Raw genomic sequence first — 24,626 nt, forward strand, 5'->3', positions numbered from 1 at the left:
TGGTAATTACCAATCAGAGGCTGGGCTAATTGTAATTACGATTTCACACCTTGATTAAATCGTTCCTTAATCATGTTAGGTTTAAACCCCTGCAATCAGGGGAAGCTTGCAAGTTGTTGCACAGTTTCGAAACGCGTTGTTGTTATTATAAACATTCACGGTTTGTAAAGAAAAATGGACAACTGTGTATTTAGCGTAGAAGCGAGTTTCAAGTTTTTTTATTTCTTACGAATGACGAGGAGGTTTATCGTTATCGCTAATGACTTTTATATACAATTCGTGTCAAGATTTTGTTTTACTTTTTTTTTTTAATAGTTTTCACTTTGAACTTGTAACTATTAGAGATCGCGACGAACAATTATTTTTACCATTTGAGTCATTGTGGCAAGTATTTTTACCACCTATTTTATATTCATTGTTTTTTTTTTTTTTTCGTGCATTCAGAGAACTTTTCTTTCGGGTCGCTGATTACGAATCTGAAAACGGATTTAAAACAATTCAAAATGGCGGACAAAGATTTCAAATTCGACCGAATCCGGAGAAAAAATTTTGTCCAGGGGTTTTTGGGATAGCTGATTACGAATTTGAAATCAGATTTTGAAAATCAACTAAATGAAATTCAATCTTCGACCCCGAAAACTCTTGCACAGAGTTTTTTGACCGGATTTAATCGAATTATAAATTTGGCTTCACACACTCTCTCAGTCTCTCTCCCATACTCTCTTTTTTTTATAATATGTATTTCAACGTCGTTACGAATCAGACAGTAAAAAGCCGACGAATTTAAGGAGGAACCGCGATCATCGGTTTCTTTACACGTGGCCATACAATCTCTAATTATGTAATATGAATTGCCCAATTACTCTACCGACGGATTATATACTAATAATTGCAAGGCATCGGTTATGTAATTTTTTTTTTACCATCGAATTAATCGCGCTACTGATTACTTTTGTTTGTTTTTTTCATTCTCTTACGCCAAACGTTGTCAATCATTGATTCGCAAAATTTTTTTTCGACCAGGAATAACGATCTCAATTATTCTAATTTATATTATCTTGCGATCAGACTGCGATTCTGTTGTACAGAGAAACTCGTGTCATTATCGTTACGTTCCTACGTCTCGTGTATATACGCAAATGTCGGGTTATATACTCAAGTATCTAGATATAAATATGAAATTGAAATTTGGTTAATAAAACGAGAATTTACTATACTGTCCTGAGCTTGTATTATGAAACATTCAACGACGTTTGTAGTTACAGATAAGAATCTGGGTTTGAACCAACGACATCCACCATTCTTAACAGTAATATAATCTATTATATTATACACACATTATTCATACGCTCAAAATCAATATCAAGGAGTAAGACTCTGTATATTTATTATTATTATCATTATCGTTATCACACACTACGGTCAAAGCGATCAATACATAAACAATCATTGATTTTCAAGGAATGTTATTTCAATATTGGTGAATTTCTATATTATAACATTATATTTAAATTATAATTAAGTATACCGAGAGAATCTCTTGAAAGTTGAAAACGAACCGCGCACGCGCGAGTTTTATCGGCTGTTCGCGCAGGCTGGCCAACCCGAGTTTTCAGCCGTCAAACTCTTTCCGCCGGCGACGTGGTTCCTACGAATTTTCGAGGTTAGGATCTCGAACAATCGAGACGGCGACTCGGAAAGGTTTCGGAAGCATTTGTCGTCGGGGCGGAAAGTCGATTCTTCGAAGAACGGTCGGAACTCGACGCTTACGCTCTTTGAAAATTCAAACGCAGACATTTTGCGTAGGTTGGCCCGCCTGCGTCGCGGACAAGAATATCGCCGCGGGAACGTTTCGCCGACCAATGAGATTTGATCATTCGGCGCACGCGCGGTTCATTTTCAAGTTTCAAGAGATTCTCCCGGTATGTATAATATTATCGTATCGTTTAACGAAAATCAATCGATTGCGAGAAATTGCGTTGTGTTTCGGGTAGGCATAAGTCGGACAAGATTATATATATATATAATATATAAAATACAAGTATTGCGTGTCTGATCGATAAATCCTTGATCACCTCCAATTGTGTTTCACCCTCCATGATCTGTAACAACTAAGAAATCGCAGCTGCACATTCGCTCCGTTCTCTTTACTCCCGTTATTTCACAATTAAATGTATGGAAGGTGAGAGGAATGGGTTAATGATGACGATGACGATGACGATGACGATTTTGAAAATGTGCAACATAGGTTATGGTTGATACTGTTTTGTTAATAGTTTTTCCTTATTTCATGTGTGTTTCAGTATGCGTCCAGTGGCCAGAGGGTAGGTGCATCCACGACGTGCCTGAAGAGGCATTGATCACCCTCTACTCTGAGATACGAGAGAACTGTCACGGTTTCTCGTAAAATCAGATAATTAGAGACAAAAAAAAAAAAAAACTGAGGAAAAAAGAAAAGAAACAAACGAACAAACAAAGAGAAAGTAACGAAAGAAATTCAATTCGTTTCCAATATTTCGACAGGGGTGACTATAATTTTCCCGCGTTTTACACGAATTACCCGTGTAAATTAACGAAGATTATAATGATGATGATGATGATGATGATGATGAACTCTTGTCATTGATGTTCTTCGATATTGTTATTAACAGAGACATTTTTTATAGCACAGAATTATTTACCGATATTCAATGAAAGTAAAATGCCATCGATTAGTACAGAGGTCGTACAAACGATATTTGGTAACGGGTTTTATTTATCTATTTTATTTATTTATTTATTTTTTTTTAACAAAAAGAGATTAGTTGATAGGTATAGTACTTAATGATCATTTCGATGAAAATCCACAGCCGCCGCAAGCCACGACCAAGCCCAACCCCATTAAAAAACAAAAAAAAAAAAAAAACAATGAGACAGAGAAAGAAAGAAAGGAATCTTCCGAGATGATGATTTTCTTTGTACGCGTAGAGTTTATAATTCGATATTATTATAATTACGTGTCAGGAAAGAAGATGAAAAAAGAAGACTAAATCGACGTTAATTTATCGATGTGCTATATAATAATAATAATAATAACAATATTAATGATAATAATATTAATGATAATAATAATATTAGAAGAGCAGAGAGAAAAGTGGGGGAGAAGCTATGATTTTACAAATTATTGCACCGGTCCCTTCGTTTCTCACAGCAATTATTGTTGTTGTTGTTATTATTATTATTATTATTATTTTATACATGTATTTTCTTTTTTTTTTTCAACGGAATTCGACGCGACGCGTACTTTGTGATTTTTATTTTGAAAAATGAGTGAAAAACGATGACCAATAATGTGGGTATACTTTCTTCTCGTGCGAAAAAAATGCAATTCGAACGATAACGCGAAGAATATGATTGTCCACGGCGTTGGGAGTTTGAAACTAGAACAGTATTATTATTACTATTGTTATTGTTGCTGTTGTTGGTGTTGTTGTTGTTATTATTGTTATTATTACTATTACTGGTATGCTTGCATTTTTTTTTTTTTTTTTTTTTTCTTGCCAATTTTTGAAATCTTCTCGAGTTTGCGTCGCATCGATGACCGTGGAAAAGAAAAAGGAATAAAAAAAAAAAAAAAAAAAAAAGAACAACAACATCAAAAATCTACGCGTCGGTCTAACACTGACGACTAAATAATATACGCATTTCGGTAAGATATATTAAATATCGGTATTCGAGAACTGAAGGATATTGAACTATATTCTTACGGAAAACTTTTATTCCATACTACAAATATAGCATTCCAGATATTTTTACAGGTATAATATACTGTACATATTTAAAATACATATATATATATATATATAGAGAGAGAGAGAGAGAGAGAGAGAGAAATGTTTTGCCGCGACGCAACGATCTCAAAGGTGGGTAAAAATTATTTTTTCATTACAATCGAAGATCTTGTTTATTGCCTAATTATTTATTTTATTCTATTTTTATTTAACTTTTATTTCACATTGACGTCCGACCTTCAGTCCGCCCTCCACCCTCAACCCTCACCTTCACCCTTTTCTATAATAATATCATCATACCAATTCATATAACAATTTGTTATATCCCACATTTTAACGTACGATAGGATATTAGGTGCGGCAATTATTCAAAGTGATATTAATTATTCCAGGGTATAATCGTTTGTCACCATTAATTTTATTATTATAATATATACCCACATGTACATGAGTATACTGTACATATAGAGATTTAATGCGTTTTTTTTTTTTTTTTTTTTTTTTTTTTTTCCACTCCGACGCGTGCGCACAGATCGCGTGATATTTAATAGTCAGTGATAGGCCGCGCGAAGATTCGACGGTACTTGGTATTACATATATATTATACATACGATATTCATTAATTATCTGATAATTTATACACATGAAGATACCTACATATATATACATATATATATACACATATACATGTATATATATGTATATACATACGTATGCATACGTAAGTCAAGAACGTAGGATTTTTCTACGCTTGAGAAATTGCGGGCAAGAAACGAAAGTTTTGGGACAAGACCCAAAAACAAAAAAAAAAAAAACAAAAAAAAACAAACAAAGGTCTAAGAAAAACTATTATTACTCTGCGGAGAATCGGGATAACGAAAGCGTCGGGCATTTTGCGTCGTTTTTTTTTTTTTTTTCGTTTTTTCCAAGTAGAAAAAACTTGCACCTGCCAAACGGCGCTGATTGTCGACAATTTAAATTTGCGCAGTTAATGAATCGGTTGCATTATTACTTTTTTTTTGTCTTCCCTCTCTCGCTCTCCCACTGTTACTTTTTATATTTCCGTTGCCTCTCTCGTTGCGGGGGAAAAAAAAAAAAAAAAAAAAAACAACAACATGTCCGACGTTGAAATAATCCCGTATATTTAGGTTTAGTGAAACGAGTACAGGGTATAAATAATAATGTAATATATTTCGTATAGTTATTTATCTATATACGTACGTGCATGCATAGACATGTATTTATATATACACACGCACACATATATACATATATAAATACATGTCTGCCCAGTTTGTTTTAAATTTTAATCAATTCTTCATTTTCGATGCCACAATTGAACAATTTTGTATTCAGAATTGTATCGTAATAGTAGTTAGGCTTAAGATTGTTGTATAATATGATAATCGCAGACTGAATTTTTCATTCCTTAATTAGAATTATATTATAACTGGAGAGAAAAACGAAAAAAAAAAAAAAAAGAACCAAGGGAAAAGAAAACGCCAATTACAACTTTTTTTCTCATTTTATCGAGGTACATATTTTGATATATTTGGCGGAGAACCGATACAGGGTAATATTAAATACAGTGAGACATTTATTAGAAAATAATAGTAACATTGTTAACTACTAGGGTATATTATCGTAAGGTTATGTTTCTTATTTTTTTTTTCCGTTATAGTTTGATGTTTTTTTTCCTTTTTTTTTTTCTGTGTCTGATACGTATATTTATACAATCTTTGTTCAAAGACTGATGGCAAAAGAAAAAAACAACAACTTAGAAAAACAAAAAAAAAATGCTGAACTAATTATCACTCGTCATTTACGAGGGTAAAAACTGTAAGATTTGTGATCTTTTTTTTTTTTTTTAAATTTTTTTTACTCATTTTTTTTTTTTTTTTCATTCAATCTTTGATTTTTCTTATTTTTCAAAGAAAATCGCTGTACAAAATTGCGTTTTAGGTGTAATTGAAATAAGGTTAAAAAAAAAAAAGACCAAAACAAAGGAGAAAAGAAATCTCAACGACCAATATAACTTGATATAAAATTAAGAGTTTAATTTAAAAAAAAAAAAAAAGAAAAAACTAATAACAAACAAAAAAGAAATGATGAATAAAGAATTTTTTATTGAAAAATACAAAAAAATCGTGTTTACGTTCAAATCTATTTTCTCTTAATTTTTTTTTTTCTTCAATCAATTCTTATAATATACATAGTTATTATTATATACAGCATGCCAGTTATTATAATAATATTTGCATCGGTCAGTGTTTTCGTGTGTCTCTCTTTTCTCACCTTGGTTTCTTGCTGAATGTTCTCTATTGGGTTTTTTTTTTTTTCTCACGTTCGCATCAACAACAGCAACAATAATATTAATATTAATACGTAATTTGGATGCTGTCGCAAGTAAAAATAAAAATCTAGAGGATGAAAAAAGAAAAAGAAAATGAATACAGTAGTGACCTGCATTGCTATCTGCATTATTAATACGTACACACATATAAATAGTATTTTGTTACAACGGTATTTTTTAAAAAATAACATGAAAAAGAAAGCAACGACTTGATTGCGTACGAAGATGATTCGCGAATCACTTTCTTTTTTTTTTTTTTTTCTTTTGTTATCATGCTATCAAGTCAATTTAGTAGATTTTCTAATATTGCGAAAACTTTCCAAAGAATATTTTACTATCATTTGTCATTGTTTTTATTTATTCGTTTTCATTTCTCTTTCTATCTGTTATTTTGTTCAGATACAACGGTAATAACATTTTTCCACATTACACGGTGAATATTGATGTAGAGTCGTTGATTTCCTAATTTTCAATCTAATACGTTGTTATTATTATTACTACTAAGTACACGTCTGCTTTTGAATGCGAATTTACGTATATTTATAATAAATATATACACAGCCGTATATAGATATTGAATAGAATTGGAGGGATCTCGCAAATGCTATTAAATACATATAATATTATATATATTTATATATATATGTTTGCACATATCTTGCAAAGATTAACAAAAAACAAAAAAAAAAAAAAAACACATGCATGTGATGTATTGCTCGTTATCCGATCCGTTATCGCCGCAGCCGTTTGTCGTAGTAAATCATTTTTCTTCTCTTTTGCCAAACCTTTTTCTTCCGATCATTCCAAGTTTTACTTTGCTATTGTTTTATTTGTATATCTGTGATGGTTTTTTTTTTATATTTTATTTAATTTTTTTCTATTTCTTTGTTTCCCCTCTCTTCTCTGCTACCGTCCTCATTCGTTTGAAACATCCTTCTTTGTTCTGCATTAATAATAGCGATGATAATAATTATATACATCGACGCATCTCTAGCGAAAAATAATTAACACTTTTTTTATCTATCGATCTATCACAATATATCATCGTTCACGTGTAGCTATTCGTATGTATGTATTTATGACTCTGGGCCGGCGATCGGATTTAACATACCTTCATAATAACAATAACAATAATAATAATAATAATAATGATAATAATGACATTAATATTAATAATGCACTGGTATATGTACATATAAATACGTCAATATAGATCGCAGTGTGGTTGACGTTCAATTCGTTATTTAATACGCACATATATACGTTATATACAATGTATACCGGGGCAATCCCTTGAAACTTGAAAATGAACCGCGCGTGCGCCGAATAATCAAATCTCATTGGTCGGCGAAACGTTCCCGCGGCGATATTCTCGTCCGCGACGCAGGCGGGCCAACCTACGCAAAATGTCTGCGTTTGAATTTTCAAAGAGCGTAAGCGTCGAGTTCCGACCGTTCTTCGAAGAATCGACTTTCCGCCCCGACGACAAATGCTTCCGAAACCTTTCCGAGTCGCCGTCTCGATTGTTCGAGATCCTAACCTCGAAAATTCGTAGGAACCACGTCGCCGGCGGAAAGAGTTTGACGGCTGAAAACTCGGGTTGGCCAGCCTGCGCGAAGAGCCGATAAAACTCGCGCGTGCGCGGTTCGTTTTCAACTTTCAAGAGATTCTCCCGGTACATGTGTGTATACATATACATTCATCGTATCACAAGCATCAAAATGTATCTTGAACATTGATACATGTAATGTAATAATGAAAGAAGTGCATATTGGTGCATATGTATGTATGTATATTAATTATCATTATAGGCACGATACTATTATTATACCGTAATTAATGAACGTACATATATGAACGTATATTATTCGTAAATATAATATACGTTTATATTATATTTATTATGTATACATAAATATTAGCTATGCTGCCGCAGTAGTAGTTGACACCCTTGTGTGTGTGTGTTGCATTTGCAAGCAAGAAACAGAAACAGATAAAAAAAAAAAAGAAGAAAACGAGATGTATAGAAAAGAATGGAAAGAGAAAAAAGGAACGAGCACACAAAGCATCGCATATGTGCATTTGCATTTTGTTACGTATATAGATATTATATTGTTACATAATATAGTTGTGTTCTCACATCGAGTTTATTATTACTAGTCATACTGCATCGGTAATTTCCAACGATAGTTTTGAAGAATACACACGAGAGTCTTGAACATTTTCATTTTTATTCACTTATTCATTTATTTATTCAGTCTTAGCACTGTCGGTCATTAATTAACTAATGAAGAGAAAAAAAAAAAAAAAAAAAAACGAAGAAACCAAAGTATGGAACGCAATTAAATTTGTAGAAATAATCGTCGTATGGCAAAGTACAAACTCCATTTATATTCCACGTATACATATATGATTTGTGAATGCGCTTGGTTGCTGATTTTTGCCATTTCTGCAAAAAGAAAAGGAGAAAAGAAAGCGTGGAAAAAAAAGATCGAAAAAAAGAAAACAATGCAAGATATCTAATTCACTGCACGTCATTATGTATAAGATATAATTAGATTTTGAAAATTGTGACGTTATTCTTATTTATTTATTTTTTTTTTTTTTTGTCTTATTTTCTTTACTTTTTGATTTGATTTTTGTTTCAATTTTTTTTTTCCCCCTTTCTCGTTTCGACTAGTCTCTGTGTATGCATTCACCGCAGCATAATTACTGCATATAACCCCCCCCACCCTCTCTTTTTGCGCTATGTGCTCGTAAATCGTGTTTATAACAATGTTGAAAATGGAAAAACGAATCGACAAAAAAAAAAAAAAAAAAAGTGCGATTTTCTCGCAAGGTGGTGATCGATTCAGCAACTGGCCGTAATTAATAGCTTTCGTTTAGAGAATCTAGAGATGAAGAGTAAGAAAAAAAAAAAAAACAAAAGTCACATGCATATTATACCATTGTATACATACATTATTTATTAATGATTCTTGCAAGTAGCAGCTAGCCTAGGGCACTCTATCCAATGTATTATTATGGTGAAGCATGAGGTATTTTGTTTATCTAATTTATTTATTTATTTATTTATTTATTTATTTATTTATTCTCACTATCATTTAATCACTTGTGCATTTTTATTTATATACACACGCATATGTACTTGTTATGCATACAAATGATGAAAGTATTATTTATACGAATATATGCATCACGGAGAAGAAATATCGCGCATCGGCTATCGTAGGAATTATTATTCACAAACTTTTCCACCTATTCGTCAAACAAGGAAAGTTCCAATCTTTGTATCGTATTTTTCTTTTTCTCTTTCTCGTCTACGCGCCTCGCTCGTAGCGTGAATAAAAATTTGTTTCAATCGGAAGGATTTATAGATAGACTGATAAAAAACAAAAACCTCTGTAAGCGTAGGGAAAAATCTACGGCTGATACAAAACATTAAAATTCGCTCAATCTTCAACTTTCAGTTCGCCTTTAATATAATTTCGGAACATTCTATAAATTGTAAAACATTCAAATTATTCGAAAAGTAGTTCTTCTTCGAATTACGTGTGTGTATATTTATACGAATATCAACCTTTTTTATGCATAACATCTCAATGTGCGTATAGTTTATAAATTGATTATTGTAATTTAATCATCATCGTTACTACTATTATTATTATTATTATTAACTTGTGTTATATTATACGTATAAAATGCGCCCACCCCCCTCCCCCCACCCCACCCCTTTGCCCTCCCCCTTTCATTAACGAATAAGTCAATTCAAAATTGTCCCGATTGGCAAACACGTCGTTCTTTTTAAAACGTGAGAAAAAGGAGAAAAAAAAATAACATACACTTGGTTCCAAGTTGAATTTACGGTTTGATCACTGCGCAGTAGTGAAATTGGTTATGAAAAAAAAGAAAATAATTAATAATTCAAACAACGACGATAATTGATAGCTCTTATCTTGATAGTAAGATCGATACTAGTTTCGGTTCTTTCCGTAATTTGAAAAAAAAAAGAAGAATGAATTAACACTTCCGCACTTTTATCTTGAATTACCATTTTTCACGAAATACGCTGTTCCTATGTGTATATGTATATATATATAGGACACTTCTATCCCGAACGATCACATTTTATGCTTATACATATATACTTAACTACTTTTACATACCATATATAATATAATTTTGTACGTTCACCTTACCTTTTATTCAATGCTGTCGTTATTTTTTATTTTAATCTTGTTTTATTTTAGTTTCCCCCTCAAGTTACGTCACTTCTTTAATTTAATTACAATATTTATACATTTTTATCTATATGTATATATATTTATACACACACGTATAATTTTTTTTATATCTCATTTAATTCCATTATTATTACTATTATTATTATTATTATTAAATAATAATCACCGGTAATGTGTATTTACCCACTTATATAATTGACTCGTTGACAATGGGGCCGAGAAAGGGCCTGTACCTGCCTGTGGTTGTGCTTGGTTGTGGTTGGAGCGGTTTTGGGAGAGAATTTTTAATTGCTTTTTTAATATTATTACATCTTATTTGTTTTTTTTTTTTTTTTTCCCCTCATACCTCCTCTATACTTATTTAATTTGCACGTCTCATGTCGTGGCCTTGGCTTGCCTTCATATGAGATTCACCTGTGATATAATTATACGTATATGTATATATATATACATATATATACATATATATATACGTACATACATATATTTACTATATGTATAGGTAGTTTCACTCATGTACTCGTGTATGTACCATTTTTATTTATTTTTTTCTCTCTTCGTTTAACGCAAGCCTGTCGTATAGTCGGCATTTCATTTGTTTATAATTTTTAGTTTATTATATATTTTTTTTTTTTATTTATTTTTTTTTTACCCTCACTTCTTACCCAACGATCTACAGACGATTAATTTTTTTTTTTTTTTTTCCCCCTCCCCCTCGGCAATCTTGCGCGAAAATTTCGATCGGCCTCTGTTCTTTATTTATTTTATTTTAATTTTTTTCTTATTCTCACCAACTATGAAAAATCACTCTCAGACACTCGGTTGAACATCAATTTTTCCACACCGTTACAACGGACGACGAAATACGACGACAGATGACGCGTCGTTTCGTTTTTAATTTTTTTTTTTTTTTTTTTTCTTTCCGCCAATCGACCGAAAGTTGCGAGTGACGGGATAAAAAAAAGAAAGAAAGAAAGAAAAAAAAAAACATCGGCGAGTTAAAAAAAAAAAAAAAAAAAAAAAAACCAATATATTTTCTCTCACGAATGTTGAAATTTTGGAACAACTTGCTTAAATAAAATTGCATGACATAGATATATATATATGTATATTGTGTTCCATACGTACGGTATACATATATTGTTATTGCTATGAATGAGCATATAACTTGAAATTAATCGTATTACGTACGAGAGAGAAGTCGTTTCTTGATTTATCAATTGTTGTTTGTTGCTTTTTTTTCTCAATTTTTTTCCCCATCCATTTCTTTCACAAATATCAGCTCGCACTGGAACTACATAGGTGCATTTACAACACACGATTATATTTCTCATCATACATACATTATATGCAATGAACACACGCGTTATGACGTCGGATCGGGTATATAAAAAAAAAAAAAAAAAAGGAAAACAACGAAAGAAAGAAATTTATATATATATATATATATTTATCTATATACACAAATGTACAGACACGCGTGCGTTGGTATATATATATGTGTATATATATTTATATCCGTATATATGAGAAAAACTGTCGCTGATTTCTTGATTATTTTCTCGTTACTATACCGTTATTATCATTACAATTGTTATATTACATGACTGTTATCGTTTTATCATCACCATTTTTATTACTATATATAATGCCCTTTATAGTGGTTTGTTAGTTTGACGATTTGTTAATTAGATTTGATATACATATATATAAACACACACACACACACACACACACAGACATCTAATTATTGTTGCTTTACTTGTGGGTTGTGCGAATGTGGTTCCTAGTGCATTTGATTGAATCTTATAAGCTGTGTATTGATGATTTTTTTTTTTTTTTTTGTCTCTCTATTCAATTATCTGTATGTTAATTTTAAATTTTCTTTCCAAATCTCACACATCTCATCTTTGCGTATACGATTTTTATTTAAAATTTTTTTATTTTTTCTTTTTTCACTCATTTAAAATTTCTACTTCATCGTTTTATTTGCTCATTTTTTTCATCGTAATTAGCTTGTTTTCTTTATCATCGCGATACACAAACATCATACGCACATTCACGCATATAATACGTCATCAAACTAACCACTTTATTCATTTACTTATATCAACATACTTTTCAGATCATCGAGATTTATATCATTTATTGTTATCATCGAATTTTTTATTTTTACCATATTTTCATAATACCGTCTTTTCTTGTTTTCAATCACAGTATTTGACGGTGCTTTTGTTGTTTTTTTTTTTTTTTTTTTTTTTCGTGCATTTTGTTTTTCACATCATCATCGTCTCTAATCGGTCGGTTCGAAATCGCGTTTTATATTGTCAACTCGATTCGACAGTTTTATCAAAAACTTGACCCGACATAAATTTTTCCTAGTTCGCGTGAAATTGTACGATAAAAGAAATTCCCGCGGTTTTTCATTCGTGCGAGTTAAATTGTGATATTTCTCTGAAATGTCGTTTCATTTCCGTTTAGCATTCTCGTTTTTTGTAACACATATCGATATTATATATTTATATATATTTAATATACACCCTCAACATGCAGGAGAATAAAAAAGTCGTGCTTATTTCCTCAGTTCTCGCGTCTATATTTTACACACGTGTAAATCTGAACACGATGTAAAATCGAAAAAATTCGGGAGATTCGGCTAAGAAAAAAAAAAAAAAAAAAATTTCCCTAAAGATTTCCTTTCTCGCGTCTTACATTTCTCATTCTATTATCACGTATCTCGGGTGTTGCGATGTTGAATAAATATACTACAGGGTGGCCCGCGCGCAGCTGAAAAAAAAAACAAAAAAAACAAAAAAAAATTGAAAATCCGGAATTGTCTGGGGATTTTTAATTTGGTAATGGAAAAGACTGAAAATATCAGTCTTCGATTATGGGAACTAGAAACGATTTTTCGAGGTAACAAGTTTACCTTTTTACCTCGAGAAAATAAATTCGACTAGAACTGACTTTTTTTTTTTTTGTACGTTATATATTTTTCTTAAATTCGAGTTGAATTTCAACCGAATACAGAGTCAACAAGCTGAACGATTCAAGTTTTTAGTAAGTTACTAGAACTGGGAAAATTTCGGGGAAAAGCTGGAAATGTCATCGAATTGTTTTTTTTTTTTTTTTTTTTTTTTCACCAAAAATTTGTGGCTACCCTGAATATCATATAATACGTTTAGCGGCAGATCGCTTCGAGTTGGGATAAAACGACGCGAGTAATGAAAGGAAAATGAAATTTCTCCACGCGAATCGCGGGGCTTGGCTCGACTCGACGTCGACGTCGACGTCGACGTCGACGTCGGGCTGCCGTCGAGGCACCGAAGTTGGTCCAGGGATCGCTCTGGGCGGGTCTATTGATCGCCGTGAAGAGAAGAGCCCCGCCGGCTGCAGCCTCTCTCCTCTCTCCTCTCCTCTCCTCTCCTCTCGCTCCTCGCCCCCCCCCCCCCCCCCCTATTTCATCCCTCGCTTCCTCCGGGGTTCAATCATATTAATTACCGCCTACATCGATGCTCGAATCGCGGCCCCCTTCTTTCGGAAATGCGTCATTTTTCCCCACGACGATACGTTGTAACGAGTACGATGCTGGTAACGTTACAGCAACGATGCGTGATTTTGTAAAACGTGAGATACGAAATGTACTCTTATTTTGAAAAGACGATCTCTTGGATGTTGGTCTAAAATTGCGCGATAAGCATTTTTTCAACCCGATGCTTCGATCGTTACGTTAACGTTGCTAACTTTGACATCACGTGGAATCTTCAGGGAAATTGGTACTCGGTTATAGTTGTACGTATCATCCACACGATCGAAAGTTCTCGCGGAGACAAGTCCCAAAAATCAGTAGTTTCCTGTAACGTACTGAAAATCCAGTCAATTTCCATAAGGATTCTCCGGGGCCCTATTTACGACGAAGTATATTTATCGTTTCGGAAATGGCAACGCGGTCAACGGTATGATTTTAACCAAAGTATACCGAAAGAAAGTCTCTTATGGGATTTGTAAGGTGCAGGCGAACGTGGGTCGTGATCTTGACGGATGGGCTTTGGAGTTCATTTATCTCTTTGAGAATAGCGGTTCGAGCCGAGTTGCGGTTATTCTTGATTTATGTTAGTTCTGTTTTATAACCTTTCCTCGGCCTTTTATATCCAAGTTCATTTCATTCGCCCCCGTGTTCCACTACAAATTATCGTGATTGCATTCGTGAAATTATTTTCGGTTAGATTCGCTGTACAATAAATCTTGATGTTAAACTTCATTTTTTTGAACCGCTTCTTGAGCGTCGAAAATGGAGAAAATTCCAGGATGTTAAATAGAAATTACCGAATCCGTAATCCTAAATTCCGATCGATGAAAACATGATAAATGAGAGATTGAAGGGCGCGGTTGGTAAAACAAAATCACCAGTTATATATCTTTATCAGTCTCGGTTTTTCTCTTCCACCTTTCGGTTTAACCCGCGTGCTCGGGAGATTACGAAAATCGTATATGTATCTAATTATCATGCACGTAACACGAATCAAGGTATATACTATATATATATGTATATGTATATATAGAGCACGTATCGATTCCGGTGAAATCGATGCTATCTGTGTTTCATACCGTATGCATAATACATGCACGGTGAAAAGGTAAAAAATAAATAATTCACACATCGAGTACCAGTTTGCTTCTCTCTCCGACTTCCTTTCTCACTCTCTGCTCGCGACGGCGTATAACATGAAAAATTCAGTCTAATAAAACTAAACCGCGGCTCATTTCCTGACTCACGTAACGTTCAACTAACCAGGAAGGTATCCCGAGTCGATTTCTCCGATTTCATTTCTATTTCAATATGTTATAGTGGACTATAAAATAAGCGACACGTATTTTTTTTTTTTTTTTTTTATCTGCCATGAAACACTTCAAGAGGATTAAACTACACCTCCAAATTAATGCATGTCAAATGTCGACTTGGCAGTTGTATTTTTAATTAAGAATATTACATATTTCCTTGACATGCCTTAATTTGGAGGGTGGTTTCAAAAAGAGACACGTATCGTTTAGTTTTCAGTCTACTACAGCATATTACCAAAGAAATCAAAACCAAGATATCGACCTGCGACACCATTCTTGTAAGTTCCGAAAAATACGGCAGGTATCCGACTCCGCAATATACATATTATACAAAAATCCTGTGAACACTGATCGGACTGAACATCCTCTTGCACTGACAAACCGTCAAGATGATCCCGATAAGTGATCACAGGCCAAAATGCTGAACTTGTCGATGTGTTGTACGCCATCTTATCAGAGCCAAGAGAGGACGAGGATGAGACGCGATGAGAAAATGGTGGGTATAAGTTACGGGCGTTACAAACGAACGATGCAATGCCGATCGACAGTAGGTATGCAGAATCGTAATTAAAGAATGCCAAGGAGGCATTGGTCCCTGTTTCTCTTCGTAATAATCATCCATGTACGTGTTACATATACTATACAACCAACTTGTACTTCGACAGGCTACAGGTTACCGGCGGTGCCTTGGAGCTGGTTGGGTGCGGCGACTCCTTCGGCAGCGGCGGCCGCGGCTGCGGCAGCGGCAGCGGTCACCCCGTCACCCGCTGCGGCGCCGCTGGTCCTGGCACCCAGAGCCGCGGCGAGACGGAGGTACTTGGAAAACTTTATCTCAAATCTTTCACCAAGCCCCAAGACCCAAGCCCTCTTCTCTCCATGAGCACCAAAAACAAAACGCTGACTCTTTTCTTGAATCTTCTTACTCATCTCTACTTTCCTCCTCACATCTTCTTGGTCTTGTTGTTACCTGGTTGTTGTTGTTGATGTTGTGGTTGTTGTTGTTGTTGATGTTGTTGCTACCCTTAACCATAACCATTATTCTTTTACTATCGGTTTTGCCGCCGATGCTGTTGTATACCGTTTTAAACATCGTTCCCTTGAGATTATAAGAATTTTTACAACTGATCGTTATCCCCCGGTTCATCCAATCGTGTTACACGTTATAGACCCATTTAATTATCATTATCAACTCTTCGTTAATATTAATCCCAAAAAGCATATTGTACCACTTTGTATAGTATTCGTTGTTACGCATTTTGTTACCTCTTTCCGTACGTAGAATTGGAAACAAAAAAAAGTACAACAAAAAAAAAAACACAGGTTGACGAAAATAGTGTCATCTGTGTAATGTTTGAATCCTCCCCCCATCGCTTCACGCGAAATGCATAACTTTGAAAACACGATTATTTTGAATGTGCCTGCTTTGTGCATCCTGCGAACAAACAGCTCTCGCACTAGCCTGAAACGTTGAACGCGTTGCACAAGTTTTCAAACGCACGTCGCAACCACTCACCAGTAGAGCAAGACGCACAGTAACTTATCGTGGCGTTGATTTTTTTTAATTTTTTTCTTGTTTTCTCTTTGTTTTGGGTCACAACTGTAATCCAGAGCTAGCCAGAACTCGTAAGTGCCACTTGTAAGTTCACTTGTGTATGTGTGTATGTATGTACGGGTACTTGGTCAAAGGCAGGCCTCTCGTGAAAGAAATTTTCAATCCACGACTTCTCTCCAGCGTTTTTCCTACCGTTCAACGGGAAGAAGTGGTTTCACAGTTACTCGACGCAAGCATGACGCACATCCCTGATTTCTCGTCGTACGATTATCAAGCTTCTTTCTGTCGAAGAAAAAACAGATGATCCGTTAGACAAGCTACCGGTGTAGCGTTTTGTGAATCGAACGAGTCCTGGGGAGTCTCAGACGTCGAGAGGAAGGGCTAGTTTCTTTTGCATCATCTTTGAATTACGATTACGACGACAGTACCGATCATTATTCCAAAATACCTACCCGGTCCACGTATCAAATGTCGGATTCCAGACACTCGCGTAGAATCGAGTGAGAGAAGGAGAGAGGCAGAGAACCGAGAAGAGCCGTTCGATTCAACCCACTCCGAACTGCTTTACGTCGTGAATACGTGCCGGCCATCCATGCAGCATCGGAGCCCGTCTGTCATCCGTTAACCCGATCCTCGACACGGGAGTAAATTGGACCATTCATTTCCCTCCTCGATCGTTCGGGCTCTACGCGTCGAGTGTTCTACGTAGTGACGTACGTCCCGCAGCAGTTTAACCCCAGTAAGTTGATCAAATCGCGTCATCGATCTTCCGGTTGATCGTCAGAGGTCGCAATTCGTTCGCCAATCGAGCTTGGTAGTATCCTTTACATCCCTATCTTTGATATGTCCAAAGCGAATCAATCACATCGTAGTTATTTTTCTCTCTCTTCACTTTATCCCCGGTCCGGGAACACGGCGCAGATTTTCATAGGTGACGATTACCGGGATTACCAGGAACAAGGGAACGACTATACCGCAGGTCAGGCATAACAGAATACGCCACGAGGTTTTCTTTAACAGGCCTCGCATTCTTCCGGTTCTCCGATCCTCTTCCCCATGCTCCGATTCCAAGCCTCCAAGAACCTCGATCGGAGGAGCCACGATTTCCACGCTGGTTCGTTTTCCCGTCGCAAACTTCCGAATGTCGTCTTCTCGGTGCTCGGGTGGCAGATGGAAACGAACCGACGAACCGCTGTGCGTGGAAGTCGTACTCTTCAGGGATGACTTAAGGGGTCTTTGGTCGCTTCCAAATCTCGGCTCGATGCTGATCATCGACTCTATAGAATTCCGCGAGCGAACAGGCTCGAGGAAGTTTATCTTTCGTCTCGTCTTGTGCCACTTCATCCACCATTTCGTCTGGTTTTGTCCTCTGATGGCCAGGCCACCTGTCCTCTGGTTCTCCAGTCTTTGGCCTGTGGAACTTCCGGGTTCTTCTTCGGAATCGGCTGTCGCATCCAGATCGACCAGACCGCAGATCTTCCCACCCGTGTTTCCCATCCGGCGTTGGAAAAAATCTTTTTTTTTTCCACCCTCTCTCTTCTCTCTCTCTCTCTCTGTCTTTGCTCGTTTGTCAATCCCTTGGATAAGAAAGAACCCCGTCGCCGCCGAAGGTTCGCACCACCGATCGAGCCCGTTGTGACACCGTCGACGACCTGAAAGCCGTCGAAGAATTTCGTCCAAATATACGTCGCTAAGTTACACTAAGGTAAGAGGGTTTTTTTTTCGTTCATCGTGTTACAGCCGCAGCTTTAAGGGGCGTCGCGATACAGAGAGGAAGAGTTGGCGCACGAACCGCATTTCCGGCAGGCGCTGCTTTGGCTTTAGCTAGAAATCCAAATCCCTTGGCTGCCGCAGCCGCAGCCACGGCCCTTCATCCCTTCGCGCAAACGTGAGTATTTACCACCTTAAGAACGCTTTCGTAAATTGGTCACCCACATTGTCCGTGACCCTAACCCTGATCTCTGTGGTACTGCGAAAGACTTGGCTCTGCATTTTTAGCACGTTGCACAATTTTATTTAACTCCTATATGTCTGTGTATATACATGCATAATCTATCTGTGTGCCGATGTGTCGATGTGTCGATGTGTATGTTTAGATTCACCTAATTCCGTTCCAAATTCCGGTCAGTAACGTCCGTCTCATGCGCGTTGAAATGTCGACGATGAAAAGAGGAATCTTCTTGTACGTAAAGCCATTCGATGCAAAGCCGATTACAGGTTCGGAATTTTATCCGATTCGCCTAACCCACAAACAACGATGAAAATATCACTTTTCATCGAATTTGACGTATCGATATTCTCCCTCTTTCTCTTGCCTCGCTGATCGAGAAAAATCACTGAATCTCTTCACGTATAAGGTGTAAATTTTAAACTTTGATCGGGTTTTTTGTTTCTTCTCTTTGGAGAACAGATAATGAAAAAAGTGAAGAGAAAAAGACGCACTTGAAATCGACCGAGCGAAATGCGGCAAGCTGCAACCGCGTGGAATTATTTATTAAAAAATCCTTCATTACGTAAATTAATAAACATTCAAAGCGAACGAAAATAATTCCTTTCCATGCTTCTGCCTCAGGGAGCGTTTAATGAATCGGACGTTGTGAAATAATTTGTTTATCGGAGCGCGACGAGGCGATCATTCTGGTCATGTATTTCGGTCGGAAATTGTTTTTCCCCTATCCGCTTTTTTCCCCCCATACGGATAGGAAAATTGTATAATACCCCAGCAGCTTCGCTTCTCTGCCGGTTGATTACTGTCCCAGTTTTTGCTCGTCTACCGTCCTCGGAAACAATGTGATTCATACGTCTATACATTATACATGTAGTAGTTTCCTGTCTATACCTAAATCTAAATGCAAAATGCACACACAGACACGAACTCACACGTGTTAACATCGCGTTTGGTTCAAATTAACGGGAGGAAATTGGCGAACGCATTCCAAAGCCTTTCTCGGCTTCGTTACGCCAACTTTTGACGAGTCTGATTTCGAATCGATCCGCGCTTAATTGATTCGGTAATTATTAATCACCTCTACCGACCGCCCTCTCCTCATTTTCCAATTTCACGTCGTTTCCCCCTCCCCGCAGTGTCGGAGAATTTTGAAACTTGGCTGAAGGCTTTTAAAGGTTTAAATTTTCATTCTCTAATCGTGTTTCTTTTCCCCCTGTTTCAGCGTCTACTATGATCCCTTCCTAGCGGCACACGCCGCGACGCAAGATCCTAACTACAGGCTCCAGGTAAGAATTGAAAATTATACCAAGTTACGTCACTTTTTATGCAATTGCTATATTCTCTATAAATTCATTGTTAAAAGTTGTGATTTCTTCTTATTCATGCATTCAACTTTGATTTTATTTTTCAAATCGTGTGTCTGTTATTATTATGGTTATTATTATTATTGCTATCATACATTTAATTGTGCGAAATATCGCATATAAATGCAAGAACGATGTGAGAGCGGAATTTAATAGTGCGAAATTTTTGACGGTTAGCTGGAATGGCCGCAAGCAACAGCTGATGTTAGTACATGTACCCAAAATGACACACCAATCACCCGATTGCATATACACATTATAACGCCTATACATTACAATACATATACCGGGAGAATCTCTTGAAACTTGAAAATGAACCGCGCGTGCGCCGAATGATCAAATCTCATTGGTCGGCGAAACGTTCCCGCGGCGATATTCTTGTCCGCGACGCAGGCGGGCCAACCTACGCAAAATGTCTACGTTTGAATTTTCAAAGAGCGTAAGCGTCGAGTTCCGACCGTTCTTCGAAGAATCGACTTTCCGCCCCGACGACAAATGCTTCCGAAACCTTTCCGAGTCGCCGTCTCGATTGTTCGAGATCCTAACCTCGAAAATTCGTAGGAACCACGTCGCCGGCGGAAAGAGTTTGACGGCTGAAACTCGGGTTGGCCAGCCTGCGCGAACAGCCGATAAAACTCGCGCTTGCGCGATCGATTTTCAAGTTCCAAGAGATTGTCCCGGTATATAAACAGTACCCCTCGGATTTTCTCTGGCTGATTCATCTTTTCGCCTTCGCGGATTCTCTCAAAATACACTCTCGTACATCTCATACATACCTATATAACCATCATCGCTACATATGCATCCTCTTATACTGCTGGTTTACATTTATTGACTACTCGTATCCACACGTGCCACTCGATTATTGTGTTAACCGGATACCTACATCGATAAGTTTTTTTTTCTTGTTTTTTTTTTTCGAAAATTGTGTCTCCTTTTCTATTCATAAGAACGATTTGGTACGGAATGAATTGAATTTTACTGCAGAACGGAAGATTTCGACTGTGTTGTCTGTGGATCAGCGGGGTGATTTTTTTTTATTTATTTTATTTTGATTTGTTTTATAACATGGATATGGGTACACATTATATATGAAAACAGAAAAAACAAAATTGCAGGTGGTTACTGGTCATAACGATTCAGGATTGCCGTTTGTGTTTCAGACAAAAGCGCCCGGTATGGAGGTAGGAATTTTTACGGCCTGACATTATATTATTATCAGTATACATAATTGAAAGTTTGTTTCTTCATTTGGTTGATTGACGAGAAAACTTATAAACTAAAACAAGAACAGAAACTGTTTACGTAAATCTGCATATACATTTGTGGTTCTTTTTTCTTTCTTTCTTTCTTCTTCCACTTCTTTTCAATTCCACTTTCTCGTTCTGTTTAAAATTTTCGTTTTTCTTCATTAATATTTTTCCTCGAATTACATTTATAGATACCTTTATCTGTTATTGTATATATCTTCATACTTATCGTCTCTTATCACGTAATTTACATATATCATATACAGCGGTGTGTTCTTAGAACGCAACGTTGTTATATTTATACACCTTTGTTTCTTTATTATAATTTATCTGGCGGTTTTTCCTTTTGCTCTTCTTGTTCTTATTCGTTATTTTTCTTTCTTACTATCTGTATTCTGTCCAACTTTTTATGCGACAGTCATTCGTTTAATCATTCTCTAAATTTTATCCTTCCTTCTTTTTGTCTCTCGACGTAAAAGCTCTTTCATTGTTCTTTTCTTCTTCTTTTACCTCCTCTTTTTTTTTCTTTTTTTTCTTCCCCCTCTACCGACACCTCGCTTTTATATGTAACCTGTGTACCTGTGCAGTAGACGTAAAAAGTATACGGGAATTTTAAAACCGATCGTTACACACGTATTAATAAAACCCACGCATTATTTCTAGGTACGAAAAAAATTTTTGTACGATTTTCATTTCTATTTGTTTTGTCATTTAAATAAATCTGCAATGGCTGTCTCGTTCGCTTGGGATACGATATGACTGTTAAATGGATATTTTGAATTAGGTATTACTCGTACTAACACGAATTACTTTCTCATAGCAGTTTTTTTTTTTTTTCTTCCATACGTAGAGGTTAATCCATATAGCGTTCGTTCATAGTTTTGCATTTTTTCTTTTTCTTGATTTTCAATGCGGAGCAAACCCGAGTTTACAGGCGTATCGAGGGATTTTCGATGTATAAACTGAACCCACTTGAAAATACTTGTGAGAAGAAAATGCTGGATAAGAGCTCAAAGGATTCTTTTTTTTCTATTGTTGGATTTTCGCCTCAATATCTTATCTCTTTTTTTTATTTTTTCCCCATTATTTATTTTGTTCCTTCACTTCTTTCTTTCGTACCTTTTCGGGTGCTCGAAAATCCATTTATCCTGAGAACGAACAGAAATATCTTGGGGCTTGAATTTCTTGCTCCAACCGCTGTGTCGTTGCGTCACATTCACATGTAACCCTCAGGGTATCGACATCAGCGACCCGGAGAATACTCGCCCCCTTTCTAAATTCATCCAAGTTGTAAGCCTGGATCGCGGTTTACGGAATAATGCCGAAATACGTATATAATACACATTTTTATACGTACGATACGTAGAAAGAGTATTCATATCATCCAGTTACACCTTTCAATCAATTTACACCTTTTTCTTTGCTGTGAAGCGATAAGTTTTTTAATTGATTTTTTATTTCGAAATTAGTTTGATTAACGGTTCGAAAAAAAAGAGAGAGAGAAGGAAAAGAAATGAAACAAAAATGAGAATCTAGAAGAAAAAGAAAGAATCTTGCATAGCCACCTCATTATTATGATAGAAATGTTAGAAATGATAAAAAGAAAATTATAGAACTTGAATGCGGATATGAATTTAGTACATTGTGATTTAATAATGTGATAATTGATAATAACAATTAGTTACGACGTAGGTACAATGTATAAATATATATTATATTATATACACTGTTGTCTGTAAAAAAGAATTAGGATTTGCACATATACTATATAATTGTGATAATTTTTGAAGGTTTGTCTGCACCTTGGTTTTTCTCAACGTCTCATGCATGGTACATATATATATATAAAAAAAAAAGAAAGAAACAAACATATGACTTCCATAATTACACATCAACGATCACACGTAAACTGATGCACAAGCACACAAAATTCGTTCCTTCAAATATTTCAACAAGTTTGCGAATCGAGACACTGCAAAGTCTTGTGCAATGAATATTTTCACCGGGGAATTTTGACAACTCTATATATCTATGCTGCGGTAGGCTCAGACTTTGATATAAAGAACAAAAACAAAAACAATCATCTCATTTTCTACTTGCATGAATTTCGAACCGTCACAAGTGCATATAATTTTTGTAAAAGATTGAAAGACTAATCACAGTTAATAAGAAAAATGTAAAAGAGTAATGAAAGTAAAATTAGTCTTGCAAGCGGTGCTCGCGGTGCTTTTAACACACTTCATTCGTCACTTATTAATACATAGCATTTAACGACACATGGACAGTAGAGTACGTCGCAGTTTCACCCCATCCGTTGACCCTCATCCATCACACACTATCATAGTTTAGTATTCGAGCTTGCTTGAGCTTGCATGGCGGGATGTGGATGTTACAGGCAGCTGCAGCAGCGGCCGCCGCGGCCTCTTCTCCGCTATTGAAGACCCCTTTGTCGACGTCGCAGCAAGCCACGTATGCAGCGGCAGCAACCTACACAGCAGTGGCGGCTCGTGCCTACGGAGCAGCCGCAGCAGCAGCCCAACCTGTCGCAGGCTACGCAGCAGTGGCAGGGTGAGTTCTTGGACCACGATCGCGGAGGGTTGGTTTGCCTTCGAGAATCGACAGACAGAGCGGGACTACTTTGTCTGCGCAAAAATGTGTCGCTCCGATGTGTTTAGAAGTAGTTTTGCTTTGCCAGCATTAGCTGATTATACCGCGTTATCTACTGTTAATTATGAGGAAAATTATCGATGCTAGAAAATCGCAGCAGTGAAACCTAGACTCTTGGCTTGATTCGCAGTACAATAATTGTCGATCGGTAAGATTGACAGGCACATCTCGGGTTTTTTTTTTTTTTTTTTTGACCTTTTGGAAACCTCGAGGCATCCATCGTTGAAGTTGTAACGAATCGGGGTTGACTTCTGTATGAACTGTGACATTATTTCTGAAAGTCCTCTTTTTCTTGTAAACGATTCTAGGCGACGACGAGGTAGAGCTCTGCGAGGGCGTAGATTCGACGATTCATCTTCCACAACTCCCAGAAACCATCCTGTCTCAAAACCCTAAAATCAAACAAAACTTAATGGTGCAAATATTGGTAACACCGTTAATCTCTCCTTAATATCCCAAATAAATATACACTCTGATTGTTCCTTTCGTGTTGAAAATTTAGAAAAGCGATGTACTGACTAAGATCGATAATTTTCTAATCTCTCTCCACTTTTTTACACAGTTATGGTCGCGAATACGCAGATCCTTACCTCGGACACGGAATTGGACCAGTAGCTGGTTATGGGGTGAGTTTCA

The 24,626-nt window shown here is 36.1% G+C and overlaps 1 protein-coding gene across 18 annotated transcripts in view; it reads left to right on the forward strand.

The window, feature by feature from the left end:
* The window catches only part of LOC124220674 (RNA-binding Fox protein 1), a 125,925-nt gene that overhangs the window by 93,273 nt on the left and 8,026 nt on the right, over nucleotides 1-24,626 (forward strand). For 5 of the 18 annotated variants that reach the window (XM_069135887.1, XM_069135881.1, XM_069135877.1 and 2 more), the window contains 6 exons: nucleotides 2,304-2,324; nucleotides 18,502-18,649; nucleotides 19,932-19,995; nucleotides 21,192-21,256; nucleotides 23,709-23,891; nucleotides 24,553-24,616. In XM_069135887.1, coding sequence (XP_068991988.1) covers nucleotides 2,304-2,324; nucleotides 18,502-18,649; nucleotides 19,932-19,995; nucleotides 21,192-21,256; nucleotides 23,709-23,891; nucleotides 24,553-24,616 — 545 coding nt within the window. Of the gene's footprint in view, nucleotides 1-2,303; nucleotides 2,325-15,874; nucleotides 16,023-18,501; nucleotides 18,650-19,931; nucleotides 19,996-20,250; nucleotides 20,278-21,191; nucleotides 21,258-23,708; nucleotides 23,892-24,552; nucleotides 24,617-24,626 lie in introns of all 18 variants that reach the window. The other 13 variants (XM_069135888.1, XM_069135880.1, XM_046629913.2 and 10 more) reach the window with 12 other exon arrangements.

Source organism: Neodiprion pinetum, chromosome 5 (assembly GCF_021155775.2).
Source record: "Neodiprion pinetum isolate iyNeoPine1 chromosome 5, iyNeoPine1.2, whole genome shotgun sequence".
NCBI classification, from domain to species: Eukaryota; Metazoa; Arthropoda; class Insecta; order Hymenoptera; family Diprionidae; genus Neodiprion; species Neodiprion pinetum.